A 23,172-nucleotide genomic window follows, 5' to 3' on the forward strand; every position below is an offset into this window, starting at 1 on the left:
GAGAATCTGGTGGGGACTATATCATTCAGGGCCTTGAAGAGCACAGTAAAAGAGTTTGGATTTATGTTAAATACAATTGGATTTCATTGGGATTGAGTTTTAGTTAAATTATAAATACTCTGTTGCTCTACCCTTCCCTCTATTAACTGACTCCCAGAGCTACAATGTTAGATGGTTACTTTTGGTGCAGCAGTTTAGCATGTCCACATAATTATCCCAGTAAGTGCAATGTTAACATTTTAAAGGGAAGCATTATACAAAGCTTTTTGCATTCTTATTTAAATTCTAACATCTGATTACATTAGTGGTATTATTATATTATTCTTATTTATATAATGCACTTTAACTGTTTAGAGGCTGGTTAAAGAATAAGTTTTGGGTCACATTACTTCTTATGGAAATAATTCTTCTTTATGAATGTTTTTGCTCTAGAAGTATTATTTCTGTTCTGAAACCTTGGATGTGGACCCCTTTACCATCCACTATTATCATAATTTTATCTTATTTATTTAATTAAATATTTTTTAAGACCGTGTCTCACTCTGTTGCCCAGGCTGAAGTGCAATAGCATGATTATGGCTCACTGCAGCCATGACCTCCCAGGCTTAAGCAATCTTCCCATCTCAGCCTCCTGAATAGCTGGGACCACACACGCATCACCACGCGCGGCTAATTTTTAATTTTTTTGTAAAGACGGGGGTTCGCCACATTGCCCAGGCTGGTCTAGAACTCCTGAGCTCAAGTGATCCTCCCACCTTGGCTTCTAAAGTCTGGGATTACAGTTGTGAGCCACCGTGCCCAGCCTATCATAATTTTAAAAAAGAAGATCCTCTTTAGTTTTTCTAAACAGGGAGGACATGTCAGAATAAAAACAACTCTTAAAACCTGCAATAAATTTAGCCTTATTTAATTTTTTAAAACAGCTCTATATTGACTGAATTTTTCTCATTTGACAGAGAAATGACAAAAATCTCACCCACCACTGCTCAAGAAAACCTTACAAACTGTAAGAAATGTTTACTTTTGATTCTAAAGTAGACTTCAGAGATAATGTGCTTATTTATTATTGTAGAGGGAAAAAAAAGCACACAACCGTTATCAATTTCATTGTCTAAGTCTTTCAGAGTAGAAAACTAAGTATGATGAATAACTAAAAATAATTTCTGAAATTTTTTTTCTGATGGTTCCTTAACAGACTATCTTCCCAAAATCCATGTCACCCTGTTGCATAGGAGATGGTTTTCCAGTGATTTAACAAGTTTCTGATTTAATTTAAAAAAAATAAAAAGATAACCACAATTTTTCAGTTTTTGATTTGACTTCAAAATTCATCTGAAAAAAAATCATTACGTAGTGATCTAACAATGAAACCTACCTCTATTTATGGGTTTTACTTGTAGAAAGAGTAAATCATTTTCACTTGTGATTTACATCAAATTGCTCCACCTGTTACTTTCTTTAATGCATTAGAAGCTAAAGTGTATATTTCTGGGTTTATACAGATTTGCATTTTGTGATAAATGTAAATCGATATTAATTTTGGAACAAGGAGGAATTTAAAGGAATTTAAAGGCAATTGTGATATATTCAGAATGACGATGATGAAATGATCATATAATTAAAGAAGGTTTTCAGAAGTTATGTGTAATGGTAGAAATCAAGGCTTTATCCTTTCTTATTAACAGTAATTGTATTGATAGAATTTAGTGAGACTTTTTTTTCTACATTTTCTATTGCTGTGATATTTGAGAATGTATGCTAAAAGTAGAATTACCTAATTGCCTAATTAGTTTCACATGACCTCATATCTAGTGCAAGAGCCTGGTACAGTTTCTCTATAACATTTGATTAGAATACACAGACCAGCTGTATTGCAGGAAGGGGAGATCTTGATTTAAGAACTGAGTGAAGTAAAAAAAACAGCTAGTTTGAAATATTTACATTCTGGGCCAGGCGTAGTGGCTCATGCCTGTAATCCCAGCACTCTGGGAGGCCGAGGTGGGCGGATCACCTGAGGCAGAGAGTTGTAGACCAGCCTGACCAACATGGAGAAACTCCATCTCTACTAAAAATGCAAAATTAGGTCTGGTATGGTGGCTCACGCCTGTAATCCCAGCACTTTGGGAGGCCAAGGCGGGTGGATCACGAGATCTGGAGCTCAAGACTAGCCTGACCAACATGGTGAAACCGCGTCTCTACTAAAAATACAAAAATTAGCTGGGTGTAGTGGTGTGCGCCTGTAATCCCAGCTACTCAGGAGTCTGAGGCAAGAGAACTGCTTGAACCCAGAAGGCGGAGGTTGCAGTGAGCCAAGATCATGCCATCACACTCCAGCCTAGGCAACAAGAGTGAAACTCCATCTGAAAAAAAAAAAAAAGTTTACATTCTGTACTTTCCCAGAAATACATTCCAATCTCTAACAATTTATCATACTGTTGTCCAGTGCTATTTATTCAACAAACTTTTGAGAGTTGTCGAGACCAGGCACTGTCAGCAACCAGGGATGCAAAGATGAATGTCATAAGCTCTGTGCTGGAGTATTACTACCTAGTAAAAACTAATAATTACAATAGAGTGAGCTATGAAAGCATTGAAAATGAAGCAAATATTTGTGCTTAGGAAAGCGTGGGAAGGCATCAGAGAGAGCAAAGGGGCACTTTTGAGGTGTTATACATGGGACCGGACACCAGCAACAAAGGTGGAGAGAAATTTTTAAACAGAAATGGGACACGGCCTCCTCTTAGAATTCAAGAGGTTTGAATTGAAGGTTATCTTTCCTTCATTGCACTTATTCCAGTGTGTACGTTTGGATTTATTTTTGTGATCATTAATGATGCTAGACTAAAAGTTCCTTGAGGACAAGACTATATCCGATTTTCTTTACAACTGTACACTTCCCAGTGATTACACATACAACATGTCAAATAAATGTGTTGTAAGCAAAAAGTGGGTAGGAGAGTACTCAGGAGACTGGCTGCTCATTATTTATCCAATACTGTCAAGTGAGAGAGCCAGTGAATCTGTGAAAATAGAAGCATTGAATCTGGGAAAAGCATTCCTCTCACCAGAGGAGCATGCTGTACTGTCTGACAGGGGATAATCCATTGAACTTCCTGTGGTCATAATTACCCATTTTCCTCCTTCCCTCTTCCCCCATTGGATGAATCATCTCTTTGCTCTTATTGCAACCTTTTAATTACTGATTCACCCTCTTTGATTACCTGACACAACAGGAATATCTTTGGTAACTTGAAAGGTCAGTTGACTGAATTTGTTTCATTTTGTTTAGTGATTATGCAGCCTTGCTCACTCTTGTGCATCTGTTGCAATGTTGTTCGTGGAAAACAAAGGTCTCATTTAGATTTCCAAATTACCTTGCTAAAAAACTGACTCTATACTAATGAAATTCGTCTAATGCAGTAGATGTAAGAAAGAATGCTTGCACTATGAGAAGAAACGAGTGTGAGGCCCTTCTGGATTTTTTGCTGCGAAAAGATAAATCATTTTTTATGACTCCTGGATATGCCCTCAGAATTGTTCGCCTTCAAGGTTTACCCCATTATTGTGGGCTAAAACGTATTCAAACGCTCAAAGACTAGAGACGCCTAAAGTTACCCGCCACCCGTAGTGTCCAGGAGGAGTCAGTAAACACCCAGATTGCTTCCCGCAGCACACCCAAGAAGGAATGTAAGGGAATGCAGCCACCATGTTGGTTGTGGTTAAGTGCAGCAAACTGCTTGGCGTCACTCAGCCCTGCTGCGCAAGCGTATTGAGAGTACGCTTCACTCCGCCCCTTCTCGTGCACGAGCTCGGAGCGCGCAACTCTCGCGAGAGAAGCGAGATTTATTCCTACGTACCGGGCCGTGCTGCTTATGGCGGCGCTGGAGAGGGGGCGCTGAGCTGTTGGGGTGAGTACGACCTCAGGGTCCAACTGGGGGTAGCAAAAACCCAGGGGAAGGGCTGAGAATAAGACCAAGGCTAAGGGGAAAGCTTTCTGAGTCAAGGTGGGCACTCGTAGAGCTCTAGGTGGGGAAGAATGCACCCCAATTCCCTGCTCTGAGCTTTTTCATACGTCTCCCGTTCAACTGCCTGGGCCTCACGTCAGGTCGCAGAGCTGAAACCAGGAGTCGAGGCCAGCCGGCTGCGCGTTTTGGTAGTGGTGGTGGTGACTAAAGTGGGGGGAGGGAGCGAAAATGGAGGCTCCGACCGCAGCCAAGATGGAGGCATAGGGTGCGGGGCTCGGGCGCGGAGGCTGCTGGGAGGTGTAGTCTGGCGGCTTCCCCATCTGCCGCTTGGCTGGGGAAATGGGAACTACATGTCCCGGCGGGCGGGGCGAGGGGGTGGTGGCGCGGTCCTTTGTGTGAGGTTGGAAGAGCCTGCGACCGAGAAGAGGGGCCTGCTTTGACTCTGGACCCTATAGTTTGCTGGCCATTACCTGCTTGGGAATCTGACTACCAGTACCAGAGCGCAGTGCGGCAGTGGCGCCTTCTTTGTGTAGAGACTGAGACCCCGCTCCATCTAGATATTTAGGGGTAGTGCTTAAAGACAGCTTTCCCCAGCCACATCTGGTACAGCAGCGTGGCGGAATTGACATCGTTACTCCAGTCACCTAGAGCAGGGTCTCAGCACCCAACCTTCCCCGCATTGTCTCCCCTTCGGCTTCTTGGGAAAGGGAACCAGTCCCTAATCTTTTAGGCACGTGGCTCCCACCCCTCTATCTTGAGGAAAGGGCGTGCGCCTTTTTGAAAGCTCAGTAGTGTCCTCCCTTCCACCTCCTCTAGCTCTGATGGTGCCAGCGCCTGGCCCACATTGTGCAATGAACTGCCTGGCTTCGTCATTGTATGTAGAATTTTTTGAAGTTCCCCCGTGGGAGACAGCTTCAAATTTTTACCATGATGTTTTATCAATACGAAATCTTAGTGCCAAGGTTCTTTTGCTTTAAGGTTTTCCCTTAGAAACACCCAGATGGCGGCCGTCTTGTTTAACTCACAGGTGAAGCAGAGAACGCTCCCTGAAACAGGCTTCAATCTGCAAAGAAAATCTGAACGTTGTTAGGCAAGTTAATTTTCGTGTTTTGCACCTTAAATGAGTAAAAGAATGTGGCGCTCTTTAAACAGTTGGGAGGCAGGGCAGAGAGGGAGAATGCTCAAAGGCACTGTGGTAGTTAAATCTTTTTGAGAGGCTTAAATTTTCATCAGGCTGGTATGAGCTGGCAGTTCTCAGCCACTGCTACTAACCTACTTTTTTAAAATGTAGGTTTCAAATTGTAACCCACAAATACAAGCTACACTTTTCTAAAATGCTGAGTAATTTTCATTTTGAGTAAAGGCAAACATTCTTGATACTACATTGAGGAGCACTGTAATACATACCTTGATTTTATTTTGGTATTGATATCCAATAATGTATATCCTTGGTGTGGGTAAGGAGGGGGTTTATATACTTGAATAGGCATATACCTGAGTCATAAAACCTGGATAAATATTCGGCTTTCTTTTTGTTTCGTTTTAGCCCTGGGACTAAAATAAAAGAGAAGCTAATAGTTTGGTTTTGCAGCTGTTCTGGATGTTTACCATCGAGATGAGTATTTATAGCAGCTGAGTTGAAAACTAAAGTATTTGAGGCACAGAAGATAGGTTTTCTTTTTTTGTGAGTAAGTTCTGACTTAAGTATGACCTTTAGCGAGTGTGGGTGAAAATCTGGTGAAGTCCTAGCAAATCAAAATTGAAAGTGTGAAAGCTGATGTGCAGTCCGGCTTTATCCCCTACCCTTATTTTTCCCTCCCCCCCCCCGCGAAGACACATCGTGTAGGGCCATCGATTTTTGTTTTATACAAACAAAATGCTAAAATATCAAATTATGCTGGAGTATATACATAACATTTAGTGTTCCAATGTTTTTTATTGTAGAGTTCAGTGGCACTAAGTCTATTGAAACTGTTGTGAGAGCCATACTTTCGACAAGGTAGTTAAAACATGGAAATTTTGGACCGATGTTCTCTTGGACAGATTTTTGAGGAATTGCATTTCAGGACTGTATTGCAAAATGAGATAAATATCTTGATCTTGTTAAACACAAAGAATTGATGTGCTTTCTTCTTAGCTTTGTCTTTGCAGAAAACAGAAGAGGAAGCACTTTGAGATCTATTTTGTAAGCTTTAATAGCTAGACTGTCTTAAGTGGTGAAACTACTATGGGTGAGAGTGACTTGCTGTTAAACCCTTCTGCCCAGTCAGGATTTTAAAAATTCCTTTGTTTTGATATTAGAATTTTTCCACTTGCATGTGTGGGTACCTAGTTAAAAAGAACACAAAACTTTTAAATATTTTAATGTCCTTTTATGCTGAGGTAAAACTGTGTGACTGAAAATTATCAGTTGCCATATGTTGCACATGTAAGCTATCCGTTGATTTGCAGCTACAATCAGTACATAACCAGTAATTTGCATTTCTGTTTCTCCAATTTAGTAACAACAAGCTTCTGTGCTAGATACTGCCTACTTTTATTAGTGAAAATCTTTGCTCAAGACCCTTACATTTACTTCCTGTTGCTAATTGGCACAATAGTGCTTTTTTAGACCCCTGCTCAGTTTATACCTACTCTGTGGAACATGGTAGCTGCCAGCCACGTGTGGCTGTTGTGCACTTGAAGTGTGGCTAGTTTGAATTGAAATGTGCTGTGATTGTATAATAACATTGGATTTCAAGGAATGTAAAAGTGTCAATTTTTTACATTGATTCTGTAGAGAATAACATTTTGGATATAATTGGTTAACTAAGATATTTAATTAAAATTCCTTCTGTTTCTTTTGACTGTAATATGGTTACTAGAATTAAAATTACACATGTGGTTTGCACTGTATTTCTGTTGGACACTGCTGGTCTGTGTTGTTTTCTGATGTGTCTAGAGTGTTTCTTCAGCATCTTCCCACACTACCATTTGTCCTGCTTAAAAGTATTAGACTTCTGGGTGTATGTATAAGCAGTTAAGTGATAGATAGTTTTAAATATCTCAGTAGCTGTTTAGATAATTAATCCAGTACAGTTGTTACTACTAAACAGATACAAAAAGATAGCTGAGTCGGTTTGAGTTTATTTTTTACTCAACAGGTGACTTAGGTTGGTTAATTATCTAGACTTTATCATTTACCTTAGATCCTAAAGTGAAAATGAATTAAGACCTATTAAGCACTTCAGTTATAAACTGTGGTGCTCAATGAAATGTCAGGCAATAGAGAAACTTTTCAGTCCTATGCTACCTTTTTGGGTCTTTGTTTTTCCCGCCTAAAAGAAGACCCTGCCTGAAGGAAGTGGGTTAGGTGAGCAGACTTTTGTAGACTGGCTTAGCCTTTTATTAACTTTTCCCAAAGTCAGTGCTGCCCATACTTTCAAAATAATTTGTCAAAATAATAAACTAGGTAGTGTGATACATTTTAGATGGATTACTTACCACATAAATGTGTTAGTTTAACCTCTTGATTTAGTGCCTACTGTGTCATGGCTTATGCTAGGCCTTTGAGGTAAAACAGCCAACTGAGGAAGACATGAAATAAAACAGGTGGTGGCCAGGTGGGGTGACTCACACCTGTAATCCCAGCACTTTGGGAGTCTGAGGCGGGTGGGTCACTTGAGGTCAGTTCGAGACCAGCCTGGCCAACGTGGTGAAACCCTCTCTGCTAAAAATACAAAAATTAGCCAGCCAGGCGTGGTGGTACACGCCTGTAATTCCAGCTACTCGGGAGGCTGAGGCAGGAGAATCGCTTGAACCCGAGAAGTGGAAATTGCAGTGATTAAGTAATACTACTATTTCCATGCTGAGCAAAGGGAAAAGGAGTTGATTACTTAGCACTCAGGGAGATTCTCAGATACACATTTAAATTGTTCACTAGTGTTTTTATTGGTACCCTATGGTGGGTTTGTGGGGGTGATTTTTTTGAGTCAGCGTCTCACTGTCGCCCAGGGAAGAGTGCAGTGGCACAATCAGCTCACTGCAGCCTCAAACTCCTGGACTTAAGCGATCTTCTTGCCTCAGCCTCTCGAGTAGCTGGGACTACAGGTGCGTGCCACCACACCCAGTGAATTTATTTTTTGTTTCTAAAATTGTTTGTAGAGACAGCGTCTCACCATGTTGCCCAGGCTGGTCTCAAGCAATCCTCCCACCTCGTCCTGCCACAGTGCTGGGGATTACAAGCGAGAGCCACCGCCCCAGCCCAATACCCAGTGTTCTGTGTGACTTAAGTTTCAAGCTTTTAGGTGGATGGAGGAGATGCACTTACGTTCCTAGGGTTAAGGCAAAAGAGTTGGTTAGTAGCACCAATTAATGTTAATCTGGGCATGAGTGGATAGCCATTTATATTAAAATGCCTGAGCAATACCTTGAAGTTCTTCAGTAAGTGTTAATTTAATTGAAAAACATTTATTTAACTGCAGAAGCTGTGAAGATGTTAATTCGGCCAGTAAATTATTCATGACTGTTGGTGGGTTCGTTTGAGCTTTAGTAGCTCCTAATAGACCTCATTAGTGCCTAAGAATGGCCCTGCAATACTCCAGAGTTTCGGTTCCAGAAATCTCTTTTTGTGTTACTGTATCTTGGAATTGACGGTTCTTAATGTAATACAACAACCTAGACTGGGTTAATCCAGTTCAAGTTTTTCAAGATAACTTGCTTTCTCCGTCTTGAGTTCTTTGGGTTCATTAATAGACCTAAAGTATTAAGATAAAACCAATATACACAGTCCGTATTTTTTAAAGAAGAGATTATTTCTTGATTGGATAATTAAAACTTCATACAATTAAAGGTGGTATAACTGTTTACACTTGAATTGTGGTGTCCTTTTGCTTATTAAGGATTAACTACCTTTTTCCTTTGGTTGTTTATGGCAGCACTGTATTAGGTGCTAAAGGAGGCTGTGATAAAGAAATTTGAGTTTACCTCTCAGAAATTTGAAATAGAATTGGAGAAACAAGATACATAAAAACATGAAGTAAACAAAGTACAGAAATTGCTTGGTACCACTTGCTGCAAATTGCTTGATGCAGGCAGTGGATGTTACTGCCCCATTCTTTAGTAGGAATTAATGAGTCTGCTAGAATGGTCAAGAAAGGCTTTTTGTCACCTTGAAGATCACAACAGTATTTTTTTGTGGGAAGACCCATATAAACAAAGGTGGCTAGAATTCAGGAATTTCCCAAGAGTTGTGTTTAAGGATTAGGCAAGGTAATGGACTTCTGGGAGAACTGGAACACAGTAGAGAGTACGAATGGGAGGTAGAATGGAGACACCTGGAATAGTAGTTCTTAATTTTGGTTGGAAGTCAGAAACACTTGGGGCAGATTTGTGGTTGGGGGGTGGGGGGAGATAACAATGCCTGGCACCTAACCTAGTGTAGTTAAATTTAGAATCTTTGTATGGGACTCAGGCTTTGATTTTGTTTATTTTTGTTTGTTTGTTTAAGGTTGCTGGGGGCGGTGGATAGCCAGGATTAAAAACTTCCCATCTAGAGTGGTGGAAAAATAACTGAAGATGTTTGATAGGGGAGATGAGAAGTGAAATTGGAGGGTTTTTGTTTTGTTTTTTGAGACAAGGTTCTGATCTGTTACCCAGGCTGGAGTGCTGTGTCGCTGTCCTGGTCTCTGCAGCCTTGACTTCCCAGTCCTCAGTAGCTGAGACTCCAGGCGTATACCACCATGCCTGGCTAATTTTTTGTATATTTAGTAGAGATGGGGTTTCTCCACGTTGCTCGGGCTGGTCTTGAGCTCCTGGGCTCAAGCAATCCTCCTGCCAAGGCCTCCCAAAGTGCTGGGATTACAGGCATGAGCCAGCTCACCTGGCCAAAATTCAAGTTTTTTGATAGTCTGGTGGTGGTATGTGACAGAAAATGGAAAGTGTGTACACTGGAATTTGGCGGATATATTAGACACCTGAGCTAAAATACGTCATTTAGTAGGACAAGAGATGGATACAAATGATATCGTGAGGGAAATACTAACACAACTTGCAACATTGGGTATGGCGATGGAGAGGGGAAGAATCAAGATAGTTAAAGTGGCCCTACCTCAGACCAGTTATATTCCTCTGAGTGGGGGCTGGGCATAGGTTTTTTTTGGTTTTTTTTGTTTTTTTTTTTTTAAAGCTTCCCAAGTATTTGAGCACCATTACCCTCAGACATATATCTAGTCTGGGTAATAGAATGATATAAAGTTGAAAGATCAGACAAGTGTATGTAACATTTGATGTTTGAAGGAACAATATAAAGTCATGGGATGTTAGATAATAGAAAATGGCCAGATCAGCTATTATTGAGTTTTTATTTTGCATGTGAGGAAAGTGAAACCGAGAGAGATTAAATAACTTGTTCATGGTATTTACTAGTACCAGTGATTGAGATTACGCTCTTCTGGTCTGAGCTGTTTCATCAGCTCTGATCTCTCACCTGATAATCATTCTTCTGATGTTTTCAAATATATTATCCATTTCTCAGCATGTCCACCTTTTTCTTCTCCCTGTAGAAATAATTTTCGTTAACGCCATTTGGTTAACTTTGGATTCAGTGCAAAATAGTTGTTTATTTTATAGCTAATATAAAGCAGAAATGTAATTTTTACTGACAAATACATTTTATTTCTCTTCTATAGACATTTCTCATCTATTTACTGCAGCAGTGCAAATGAGATTTCTATTTGCTCACTAAGTCATCTCCTATAGGATTTCAAGACTTAATACCACTTTCATCAAAAACTAAGGCACTGTTTCCTGTTACATCAAGTTGAAATGCTTCATAATCTGGCTTCACTACACCTGTCACACTACATATCCTATTTCACTTCAGCCCAGTTCTCTGTTCTCCAGGCTAGCCTGTTGATTTTCCTCTGAAACAACAAGCCACACTGTTGCCACGGGCATTCATGCAGAAGACTTCATTGATGCCGGGCTTAGAAAATCATAGAATGCATGGTTGCTTCTCTCAAGAAACTTAGAATTTAGTGGCACATTCTAGCTTGACTTACGTGCTATTTCATGCCTAGAACACTCAGCTATTTGCCTGATTTTCCAGATTCAGTTCAAATTCCACTTATTTAAAAGCTTTCTCTATACTTGCCATGTTGCTTTGATGCACATGCAGTTCTGGATAAACAATAATATTTCTAGATAGTCTGTGACATAATAGATATCTAGATGCTAATTGAGCGAAATAATTTTTGGCGTTTTTGTCCTATACTCTGTTTTTTTTCATGTATAAATCTTGTGTTCTCAGCAAGATTGTCTATGCCTTCATGGCAGGGACTTCTTTTATGTTTTCCACAGAGCTAGATCATTATAAAATACTTTCACTAAATTAAATATTATGCCATGTAACTGAGCTTATTTGGGGGAAGAGGTCAATAAAGACTATGGAATAATTTGAGGTCTTGGGTATGAGATACCAAAGGGAGGTAGTTGTTAGTGCTTGAGAGATTGCTCCAAATAACATCAAATGAGCATGCTTCCAGGTTTTCTGTATTACTTGCATGACCTATGATTCTAAGTTAATGAAATGAGTTCGTCCCTCTTCTCACCCACTGTCCCTGATTATTTTATATATGTTATACTTAATGTCTTCATTTTTTACCTCTAGTATGAAGTGTAACAGAACAGACTTTACCACCTGAAACTGCTGCTTCAAGTTCAGATCAGGCAAGGAACAAACCTCGTAACAACTAACAAGACCAAAGAAGAGTACACTTAAGTTGAAGACACAACACTTGATCTGAAACAAGAAGTTTGTGCCTACTCAACAGCTTTGAAAGAGCACTTCCCAACGCTGCTAGTAGTCTTTGTTTTCTTCAGTGCTGTACTGTGAGATTGCCCGGTACAGCAGCAGTTGTATTCTTTATTAGCTTGGTAGATCATTTTCTCTCGCTCTTTTTTTTAATACTAGCAACTTTCATCCTTTGAAACGTGTGCTGAAAAGAAGAATCAGCAAATACTACTGAAAGTGCAATATTCGATTATCACTGCGAGGTAGGTTTGTAATTTCCTATTAAGAATCAGTTCCATAATTCTGGATTTCCTGATTATTTGGTCAAATATAAAATCTTTATTTGTTCTTTTCTAAAGGTATTCAGAAGACAGTTTTTCTATTCTCAACTAGTATGAAATAGCAACACTATCTCTTGTTAGATAAGGACAGTGTTTATGGTCAAAACAGATTTTTCACACCAGATTATATTAATACATGCTGATCTCTCGACTTACTGGTCTCTTAGAGAAGCTCTGTCTGTACTATTTAGAAGTTAGGATTTCAAATAAGAATGCATTGCAGTCTTTCCACGAGGGTCTGTGAAACTTTGGTGATATTTGTTACTGACATCTGTTTTTCTCTCTTCAATGTTAGCTTCTTGAGGGAAGAACCTTGGTTTATGTCCATACCTACATTTACAGTGCATATTTATGAATGGTATACAGTGCATATTTGTGAAAGAATGGTTGACATGCCTACTGTATTGTTAGGCATTGCTAGTGCTGAAATATAATGAGTGAATAAGATATTAGTGGACCTGCAATACAGGACGATTTGTTACACAGGATCACAGTTTGATATAGGCTAAAAGATATTCATAAAATATTAAGAATATAACTGAAGCTGTTTCCTTGAAGGTAAGGAGGAGGGTAAAGAAAGCCTACAGAGAAAGGATATTTGAAGGTGAGTAGTACCTTGTTAAGAGGGAGAAGAGACATTGGTAGAGGTATAGAGACAACAGAATTAGCAGATTCAGGGAGACCTGAAAGCACATGGTATATATTAAGTTGTTCATTATGAACAAAGTAGAGAATACAATTTTGTGGGGAGAGTTACGAAAGGGAAGTTTGCTGGAGGCTTGGCCCAATACATTTGTCTTTATTCTCTAGGAGAGCCATCAGATGTCTGTAAGCAAGGGCTTAATGGGTTTTTCCCCCAAAAGTAAGATAGCTTTATTGCTTAACATTTTAAAGTAATATTCAGAAGTGTACCTTTAAAAGACAAATGGTGACACTTTTGAGGGAAAGGCTGAGGATGGGAAAATCTGCCAAAAGCAGTGGATCGAGTATAAGGAAGATAAAAGCTAAGGTTTAGGTAGAGAAAAAGGTAGATGCTGAATGTTCTGATGATAGAAGTGAGGACTTGGAGACCAGTTGATTCTGAAGGTAAATGTAGAGGGAATGACTTTATCAAATCCAGTTGTCCAAGCTAGAAACCACTGTTCATAGGAATAGGGAAGTTAGCATAGTAACTTACTGATATTAAAATATATAGTGGAAATCTATTGAGGTCATTAGCAATCTGAAGTTGAAGGAAATACGCTAGTACAGACTGTTAAACAGTGGTTAACTTTGAAGGTTGGCTTATGAAGAGCAATTTTCCTCTTTAATCTTTAGTTTCCAGATTTTCTAAAGTTAGTAGACATAAAGGAATTCAGAAAGAAGTCATCAGATTATAGGTAATAAAGGAAGAAGCACCAATGAAGAGAGCAAAGAAGTAGAAGTCAGGAAGAAGCACCAAAGATAATTTCAAGAAGTCAATGGTAAACATTTTTTTAAATGCTACAGAGGTCAAATAAAATGAAGAATGAAAGTAAGTTGTGCAGTTATAAAAGCTTCACTGCTATTTCAAGAAGCACTTAGGACTTTATTTCCAATTTATTGAAGGATTATGTAATAGTGTTGATGACCTTACTGTGCACTAGAATATTCCTTAACTAAAAACTAGTAATATTATCTATGTCTCATAAACAGACAGTTATTTAATTTTAAGGTAACTGTACCATTTAGTTTTTCTATTTGTTTCTTCTTACCTTAGCTGATTTTTAAAGAATAATTTTAGAGTTTTAGACTAGTTGTTATGGATTCTGTTGGATTAGCTAAGGAAGATTAACACAAATTGAAACCACAATTTTATGTTCTGAAGGATAAAAGATTAGATTTTTTTTTTTTTTTTTTTTTTTTTTGAGATGAGTCTTGCTCTGTTGCCCAGGCTGGATTACAGGCGTGCATCACCACACCTGGCTGATTTTTTGTGTTTTTAGTAGAGACGGGGTTTCACCATGTTGGCCAGGCTGGTCTCGAACTCCTGACCTTGTGAGCCACTGTGCCTAGCAAGATTAGATATTAAGGCTTTCATTTCATTGACGTGATTTATAGAAATAGATTTAAAGAAATGCTTTTTGTTTAGCGTAATCTTTGTATTCCGAATATTAGTTTACTACATGAACATTTTAATATATAAATGTATCCATAGCTGTCTAAAAATTACATGTTTACATAGTTACAAAGAAACCACAATTGGGATGAAGATTTTTAGCAGTAAAACATGGCCATGGTTGTACAGTTGTGAAATAGTTCAGTGAAAGGGGACACACACCTAAGGAAACAGATTTGGTAATGCAATGGAACCCCCAGATTTTAAAGGGGGGTTTTGTAAAGTCAGTAAAAATAATACATAATTAGGAACAAACACATATGGAAGGGTAGAATTAGCCATAAAATGGCAAGAAAGAACAAGGACTGTGAAACATTTGTTTGACATGTGAAAATAGACCTGAATTGTTTGGTGAATGATTTGATCCAGGTAGTCTAAAGGTGACAGACAAGAGGAAAGCAAAACTAGAAAATTCCTGTCATGCTCCTAGTTTTTTTCTGCTGAATGCAATAATTTTCACACTTGAAACATAGCAAAGCAGAGAAAACCGAAGCCCCAGATGAGTGAGAAAGTAACAGGATTACTTGGCAGTTGCTAAGGTGCTAGTTACTAGGTGTGTGATAGTAGTCAAATAGAGACCTATGACAGAAACTGTCAGTGTCCTGATTTTTCAGTCAGATGTGGGAACTGTTGAGCTTACTTTTCATCTCTAGCAAAAACCCCAGAGCCAGTGAATAAAAAACTTGACAGAGTAGCTCATGATAGCATAATGGTCAGTATGGAGAAATGTTGGATGGATAACAATTAAAAGAGGTTAGTAAGAGACTGATTTTAGAGAAGTCTCCAGGTGTATGCTGCCAGATGCTATCCTTGCCCTGCTTTTTTCGGAGACCTAATAAGTAGTTATGTGAGTACCTGTGTGCTACGTAAGCACTTATTTTAGGCTTTTTACATGAAGCAACTCATTTAACTATCTCAACAACTGTGTGAGACAGGTATTAAGATAGGAGAATGAATGATTAAAAGATACACTACACAGAGTCTGATAATTTAAAATTAGTCACCAAATTGAAATACTAGATTAACCAACAGAAGGCATTTTAAAAGCATTAGGTTATAGTTTTTTATTTAGGAACAAATGATCCATTACAGAGGAACTGAAAGAAAACCTGATTTTGCTAATGTGATTTGTGAAGAAATGATGGGGATATTTTTTAGTTTTACAAAGTTATAAAACTTCAGTCTACAGAATCAAGGGGTGTAATCACTCAGTACCTTATATTGGTCGGGTACGTTAAGAATAGTCGTGAAATGCGCTTTAATGAATAATTACTTAGAACCTATCCAGAGACCGCAATTAGTATGAAAAATGGTTGTGTTAAGAAAATTGAAAGAAACAGTGGAAGTCAAGGGGAGGTATGTTTGAGAATACAGGGTGGTTTTCTAAAGATCTTATGGTGAAATAGGCTACCTTTTCTAAAGTAATTGTTTGACAATCAGTAGAAGCCAAGCAGACCAGATTAGTGGGGAAAAACAACTTAGATCTTGTAATAAATTACAAAGCATAGATTTCCACCCCCTCTCCCCAAAGGAACTTGGAAACCAGTTAGGTGCTCCCACTTTACTTTTGAGGACAAAATCCCAGAGATGTTAGAAGTACTTGAGACTCAGGGCTGAAAGCCAGTCTTTTGACTTTTATGTTCTTCAGGGAACTTCAGTTTATTTCTTGGGTTAGAAATGAAGTTTAAATTTGACCTGAGATTTGTTCCAGTTTTGCTTTTATTAAAGGAGGACTAACTTTGTTAATGACTTCTTCAGTTTTAAAAGTAAATATGCAGAAAAGGGTAGAAGGTCTAAACTTTATGAGGCTGGAGATATTTGTTTGTTGTGTTACCTACTATATGAGTAGAACCTAAAATAGTGCTGATGCATTGTACGAACTCAATTGTGGTTGAATGAATAAGGCAGTGGTTAAGAATGGAGTCAGAACTGGATTCTGTTCCCACATTTGCCATTTTTAGCAGTGTGCCCTTAAGATGGCTAAGTGTTTTCTCATCTGTGAACATTAAAGTAGATTTTCTGGTCTTTAAATACATTTGAAATCATACTGTATAAATATCTGATGTTTCATTTCCTATTACAGAATAAGCATTTTCCACATATTCTTTCCAATGAGCACATAGCATTACATAAGTTGCAATGACGTCTTGAACCATAAAGTGTTAGACTTTAGATTATTTCCAGGAATTTGCTACAAAAATATGTTTGTTAGAATACTTGTGCATAAAGCTTTTTTCACATTTCAGATTTCCCCAGGAGAGCTTTTCTGCAATGCAGTTGTTAAGAAAAGTATCTCCACATTTTGATACGTGTTGCTAAATTGCATTTCTAAATGTTGTACCAATTTACTACCATAAAAGTGTATGTGTTGTTCTTAGCTCACTTTTTCATTATTTTAAAATCTTACATCTTTGCTAATTTGGCATATGAAAGTATTAATTTGCTTTATCTGAATTTTTTTATTGCAAAAATTCAAAGGTTTTTTATGTTTAATGTTTTGAGCTTTTGTGTTTAAAGTTTAATGATTGATATTCAAGGATGATTTATTTACTCACTTAATCAGTAATTCAACATAGCACCTGCTCTGTGCCAGGCACTGTTTATCTAAAATCTAGGGATTTAGCTTTTAATAGAAAGTTAGGCCCCTCAAGAAGCTTATATTCTGGTAATTTAATTATACTGATTTGCCTAGAATCTTCAATACTACTCTGGTGTATATACACTTTTCCCCCTAGGTTTGAGTATGAAAGCTTGTGCTTTTTCTATAATCAGATATCAGTCCCTTGTGATTTTTTTTTTAATTGATTTCAAATCTAGAAAGTTCTTCCCTTGCAAAGATTTTACAAATATACACATCCAGGGTGTGTGTGTGTGTGTTGTGTGTTTTGGGGTTTTTGTTTGTTTTATTGTCGTCGTCTTTGTTTTGAGACGGAGTCTCACTTCTGTCACCCAGGCTGGAGTGCAGTGTCAGGATCATGACTTGACCTACCGGGCTCGGGTGATCCTCCCACCCCAGCCTCCTGAGTAGCTGGGACTATAGGCCTCCGGCTAATTTTGGCTAATTCTTGTATTTTTTGTAGAGACAGCGTTTTGCCATGTTCCCAGGCTGGTCTCAAATTCCTGGGCTCAGGCAATCTGCTACCTCAGCCTCTCAAAGTGCTAGGATTACAAACATGAACCACTGAGCCTGGCTGGTTTTTAAATATTTTTTAAGACATTAAACTTGGTTCATTTGCATACATTTTTATATGCTGTTAGGCAAGCAACTAAATTGTGGATTTTGTTTTCCCCTGTTTGAAAAAGAAGCCAAGTAACATTTACCTATTGGGTCCTTCCTACCACCAGCTTTGTTAGTGTCTTTAATTTTTTATAAACAAGGATCTGTTAAATTACTTCCATTTGTGTTCTACTTTTATGTGTTGTTTTTGTGATAACTTCCATTTTGCTTGTTTTTTGGTGGTGCTGATGAAGAAATATTTGCAATGCCATAAAAATATAGTTTAGCCAAATTATTAGGAATTCTTTGAAAAGTATTAATGTGTCACATGTCTTATATAAAGTTGTTTGAGTGGTGCATTTCCCGTTGGAAAAATAAAATAAAGGCATCCTCCAAATGGATAAAGGCTAGGGAAAGAGAGCTCTAGTCAGCAAAGATTCTGGGAGAAGGGGACAGCTTTTTCAGCTATTTTGTTATGCATATAAGGATGAGACGATACCCGAACAGTAGAGCCCAGATTCCAGCAGTCTTGTTGGGGAGCAATTTAGAGTCTTAAAAGAAAATTAAGGCCGGGCGCGGTGGCTCAAGCCTGTAATCCCAGCACTTTGGGAGGCCGAGACGGGCGGATCACGAGGTCAGGAGATCGAGACCATCCTGGCTAACACGGTGAAACCCCATCTCTACTAAAAAATACAAAAAACTAGCCGGGCGAAGTGGCGGGCGCCTGTGGTCCCAGCTACTCGGGAGGCTGAGGCAGGAGAATGGCGTAAACCCGGGAGGCGGAGCTTGCAGTGAGCTGAGATCCAGCCACTGCACTCCAGCCTGGGCGACAGAGCCAGACTCAGTCTCAAAAAAAAAAAAAAAAAAAAATTAGCTTTGATGCTTTCTGATTCTGGTTCAGTCTCCCTTTGGGTGAGAAAAAGAGTATTTCTATCTCCTACCTGCAGAGATGTGTGGCAGGATTGGAGACTTGAGAATGGATTTTTTGCAGCTTTCAGGCATATATATTTCAGATAATATCATTGTGTTCTTGTTTAATGGTAATCAGAACTATAGTCCAAACATGAGGCCAGGTGCAATGGCTCACGCCTGTAATCCCATCACTTTGGGAGGCCCGGGGCGCCGGCGACGGGGGACGGATCTCTTGAGGTCAGGAGTTTGAGAACAACCTGGCCAACATGGTGAAAACCCGTCTCTACTAAAAATACAAAAATTGGCTGGGTTTGGTGGCGCATGCCTGTAGTCCCAGCTACTTGGGAGGCTGAGGCAGGGGGATCACTTGAACCCAGGAGGTAGAGGTTGCAGTGAGCCAAGATCGCACCACTGCACTCCAGGCTGGGTGACAGGATGAGGCTCCATCTCAAAAATAAATTAATTAATTAATTCAGCCTGGGTGACAGAGCAAGACTGTGTCTTCAAAAGTAAATAATTAAATAAACAAACATGAAAGAAGCACAGCTTGAAAGTCCCTCAGTGATCTAGAATAATGGTTCTCAAGGTAATTTTATACTGCTTGTCAATTAAAAACATGTATTGTCGATAAGTGTATATATTTATAAATTGTGTGATTACAATTTTGTGTCTGCATTGTAAAACATAGTGGTACAAATAAATAGGAAAAATGTGGGGAGTGAGGGATATTATATAAAAAGTTTACTTGTGCAGAAATGTTCTGTTCTTGCTAGAAATACTATGTTCTGGATTGCTGGTTTTTGAGTGTTTAATTTTATAAAGCTTTATAATACCATGAATTAGTATCAAGGGGATCAACATTTAGTGCATTGTATTGCAACTAATATAAATCCATATCATAGTCTTGATCTTAACTTTTTGGCATACTTGTCATATCTCGTTAGATGGTTTCTTAATGTGGAGGTTGAAGAACTAGTACTAGGAATAGAAATGTCAATTCCCATGCCCTTTACATGTGCTTGCCTTATCTTCCATCTGAAGTTCTTCTGCGGGAATCTTTCAACCATTTGTCTATTTGGGCTTTTTTTGTTTTTCTGGGTTGGAGTCTTGCTGTATTGCCCAGACTGGAGTGCAGTAGCACAATTTCGGCTCACTGCAACCTCCACCTCCTGGGTTCAAGCAATTCTCGTGTCTCCACCTCCTGAGTAGCTGGGGCTGCAGACCCATGCCACCATGTCTGGCTAAATTTTGTATTTTTAGTAGAGACAGTCTTTTACCATGTTGGCCATGCTGGTCCCAAACTCCTGACCTCAAGTGATCTGCTCACCTCGGCCTCCCTGTGCTGTGATTACAGGTGTGAGCCACTGTACCCGGCCTCATCTGTCTATTTGTGAAGGTAGTGTAGTTACACTAGATAACTAAATTTGTGTATTTCCTTATCGGCCATACTGGAATATAGCAAGAGCAAATGAGTGAGGACTTCACTGTCGGCCTCTTATGGAGTTCTCCACTCTTCCCTCAGAATACCTGAGTAATACATGATACCATCTGACATACCAACTCGGTGAAACCTAGACTATAAATACATAGTAAATATTTATAAAAGCTCATTTTTATCTCTGGGCAGAAAAATAGTCCCAATTATTCTACACCCCATTGGATTATCTGTGTGTACTGTACTTTAGGGAGACTAGTGACTAAAAATGATAGGTTCTATTTAAAGTTGATTGGCATTGAAAAGAAATTGGACTGAATAGTCTCACTCCAACAACCATCAAGAGTCCTTGTGGCATTTTCAGAATTGTTGATATCGTCGTATGTTTTAATGGCTTAAAAAAAAAATACATTTCACCTTTTATAGTAATGTTAATTCTATATATTTCCTATGTCGATAGAAATCTGATTAATTATATTTTGCTAAACCCGAGCTAAAAATATATAAAGGTTGACTGTGAAATGTGCACAAAATTGTTATTGATCATAGTTATCAACATTATGCTATGTTATAACAGCTGTTTGAGATGGAGAACGTTTTTACTGTGTCGTCAGATCCTCATCCCTCTCCTGCAGCCCCTCCTTCACTTTCTTTACCCTTATCTTCATCTTCTACCTCATCTGGGACTAAAAAACAAAAGAGGACCCCAACTTATCAGAGATCTGTAAGTCAGGAAAGCAGTCATTCTCATTTTACCTTGCTTTGTGTTAAGAGCATGACCTAGGATTGCCACTCATTCTGGTTGAAATATCCTGCAGACTCACCTTCTAACTTCCCGAATCATTTTTTTTAACTTCAGTCTTGAAAGATAACCCAGTAGATTAGGGCCTTGCTCAAAGTATGTCCAAGAATCAGAAGCATTATTAACACCTTGGATCTTAATAAAGATGGAAAATCTCAAATCCCTATACGCACTGAGTCTGATTTTGTATTTTAACTTCTCATTTGAGAAGCCCTGGTTTAGAGCCAGACTTTCTTGGTTTGAATCTTCTATTTGACTTTGGCAAGTCATTTAACTTCTCTTGTCTGTTTTCTCATTGGTAAAATGAGGCTAATACAATACTTTCTTTGTAAAAGTTAAATGAGTTAATATATGTTAAACACAGAACAGTGGCTAGTGTAGAAGAATTAGAACGTAACCACCTACAGGTGTGGTGGCTTTAGTTTACCTGATTTGACCACACATATCGTTGACTCCTACTTTTGTTTATCTTTCTAGAATTTGTTACTCTGTTTTCCTAATGAAAATGTATCCTTTTTATTAATAATGTCCAATATCCCACTTAAATGGAAATACTGATTATAAATGAGATTTTCAATGAAAGGGTCTAAAACATAATTGTAATGATTTGGAAATGTCATTACTATGGTAAATTATAGACCTAGGCTTTGCTAAGGATTTCGTCCTATTTTGTGCTTCACTTACAGTTTTTGTTGTTTTACTCAAAGAAAGGAAAATGGAACATCCAATGTGATAGTATTTTATGACCTAGGCAGATTACGTTATATTGCTTTTAAATAGCTCCTGTTTCACTAAAGAATGGGAAAGATGCCGGGCGCGGTGGCTCAAGCCTGTAATCCCAGCACTTTGGGAGGCCGAGATGGGCGGATCACGAGGTCAGGAGATCGAGACCATCCTGGCTAACACGGTGAAACCCCGTCTCTACTAAGAAATACAAAAAATAGCCGGGCGAGGTGGCAGCGCCTGTAGTCCCAGCTACTCGGGAGGCTGAGGCCGGAGAATGGCGTGAACCCGGGAGGCGGAGCTTGCAGTGAGCTGAGATCTGGCCACTGCACTCCAGCCTGGGCTACAGAGCGAGACTCCGTCTCAAAAAAAAAAAAAAAAGAATGGGAAAGAAATGATAGTTACAGATTTCATCAGTATGTGAAAAGTGAAGGGTTTCTTTCAGGTAAAGATGTCTTTAAATGTACCTGTGAAATGATTCAGCATTTTTAAAATGGAAATGCTTTTGCTGTCTTGTAGTTTTGTTGTCTCAGAAGTTTTCTAATACACTATTTTGGATAGTCTTTCATTAAAGGACCTAAGCATGAATTACTCTGAGATTTTCTAGTTTAAGTATTGCATATAAAGTTTATTTTATTGTGTTAATCTTTACTAACTTGAAATATGCCTTCCAAATGCATGACTTACTAAATTGTATTAAGGTATCAGCTGAAGTTTCAAAATAGTGTTACCAAATCTCTTAAGAGTCTTTGGTAGTTAGTGGTCACTGTCTCTTAATGTTAATTACCCTTGTTCTGAATTTGTTTTAGTAATTTTCAGTTTATGTAAAGGCAGCATTTACTGATGTAGTTGTCATATGTTAATAGTAAACCCCAGAAATTCTATTTTTGTCTGGTAAGTGGAAATTCTACCATAATTTGGGGCAGTTCCCCAATATAATAACTTAAATTGTTTCCTCTGAAATGTTTTATTAGCTAAATTAATGCTGCATTAATAAAAGTCCATAATCTTCCTTTCATTTTACTTTTTTTTTGCCTTTTTATATGGAAGATTTAGTGACTTATTAACCAGACATAATATGCTATGGAGATAATGTGCAGATACGTATATATTCTTTTTGTTTTTAAAACAGATGAGCTTTGATCCAAACCTTCTCCACAACAATGGACATAATGGGTACCCTAATGGTACTTCAGCAGCACTGCGTGAAACTGGGGTTATTGAAAAACTGTTAACCTCTTACGGATTTATTCAGTGTTCAGAACGTCAAGCTAGACTTTTCTTCCACTGTTCACAGTATAATGGCAACCTGCAAGACTTAAAAGTAGGAGGTAATTTGTCAGTTCTCCTTTGTAAAAATGTAATCACAAAATTTGTCTTGCATATCAACTTGTTCATGAGTGTTTTTCAAAAAAATGTTTTATGTAAATAAAAACATTTTGGACTTTCAGTTGTATTGTTTACTGAAGAATATCTGTATAAACCAGCAGAATCCTTAAAAGATATATTTGTTTATATTTACAATAAATGCTTGGAAGATTTTTTTGTTCCCCCTAATGATGACTGTTTACCTGTAAGATTTTAAGCCAGTAGGAATATTGAACTTTTATAATGTTACAGTGTTACTTATGATTATTCTATCAGGTACTATTTGGGGTAGTACCTGAAAAAAGTAATTCTTAGAATGTCACCTCTTAGATTATATGGAAATTCATTTTGGCTGACACTATACAAATTATTTCACAGGTCTGGCATGGTGGCTCATGCCTGTATTCCCAGCAATTTAGAAAGCCAGGGCAAGCGGATTGCTTGAGCGCAGGAATTCAAGACCGGCTTGCAGCCTGGCCAACATGGCAAAACCCCATCTCT

At 38.5% G+C, this 23,172-nt stretch overlaps 1 protein-coding gene across 7 annotated transcripts in view; it reads left to right on the forward strand.

The window, feature by feature from the left end:
* Positions 1 to 3,752: 3,752 nt before the first annotated feature.
* LOC105479147 (cold shock domain containing E1) overlaps positions 3,753 to 23,172 on the forward strand; it is a 41,066-nt gene continuing 21,646 nt past the window's right edge. For 2 of the 7 annotated variants that reach the window (XM_011736971.2, XM_011736973.2), the window contains exons 1-4: positions 3,753 to 3,908; positions 11,614 to 11,999; positions 20,356 to 20,502; positions 22,436 to 22,634. In XM_011736971.2, coding sequence (XP_011735273.1) covers positions 20,365 to 20,502; positions 22,436 to 22,634 — 337 coding nt within the window. In that variant the 5' untranslated portion in view covers positions 3,753 to 3,908; positions 11,614 to 11,999; positions 20,356 to 20,364. Of the gene's footprint in view, positions 3,909 to 4,957; positions 5,056 to 11,613; positions 12,000 to 20,355; positions 20,503 to 22,435; positions 22,635 to 23,172 lie in introns of those variants that run through there. The other 5 variants (XM_011736974.2, XM_011736977.2, XM_011736978.2 and 2 more) reach the window with 3 other exon arrangements.

Source organism: Macaca nemestrina, chromosome 1 (assembly GCF_043159975.1).
Source record: "Macaca nemestrina isolate mMacNem1 chromosome 1, mMacNem.hap1, whole genome shotgun sequence".
In the NCBI taxonomy this organism is placed as follows: domain Eukaryota; kingdom Metazoa; phylum Chordata; class Mammalia; order Primates; family Cercopithecidae; genus Macaca; species Macaca nemestrina.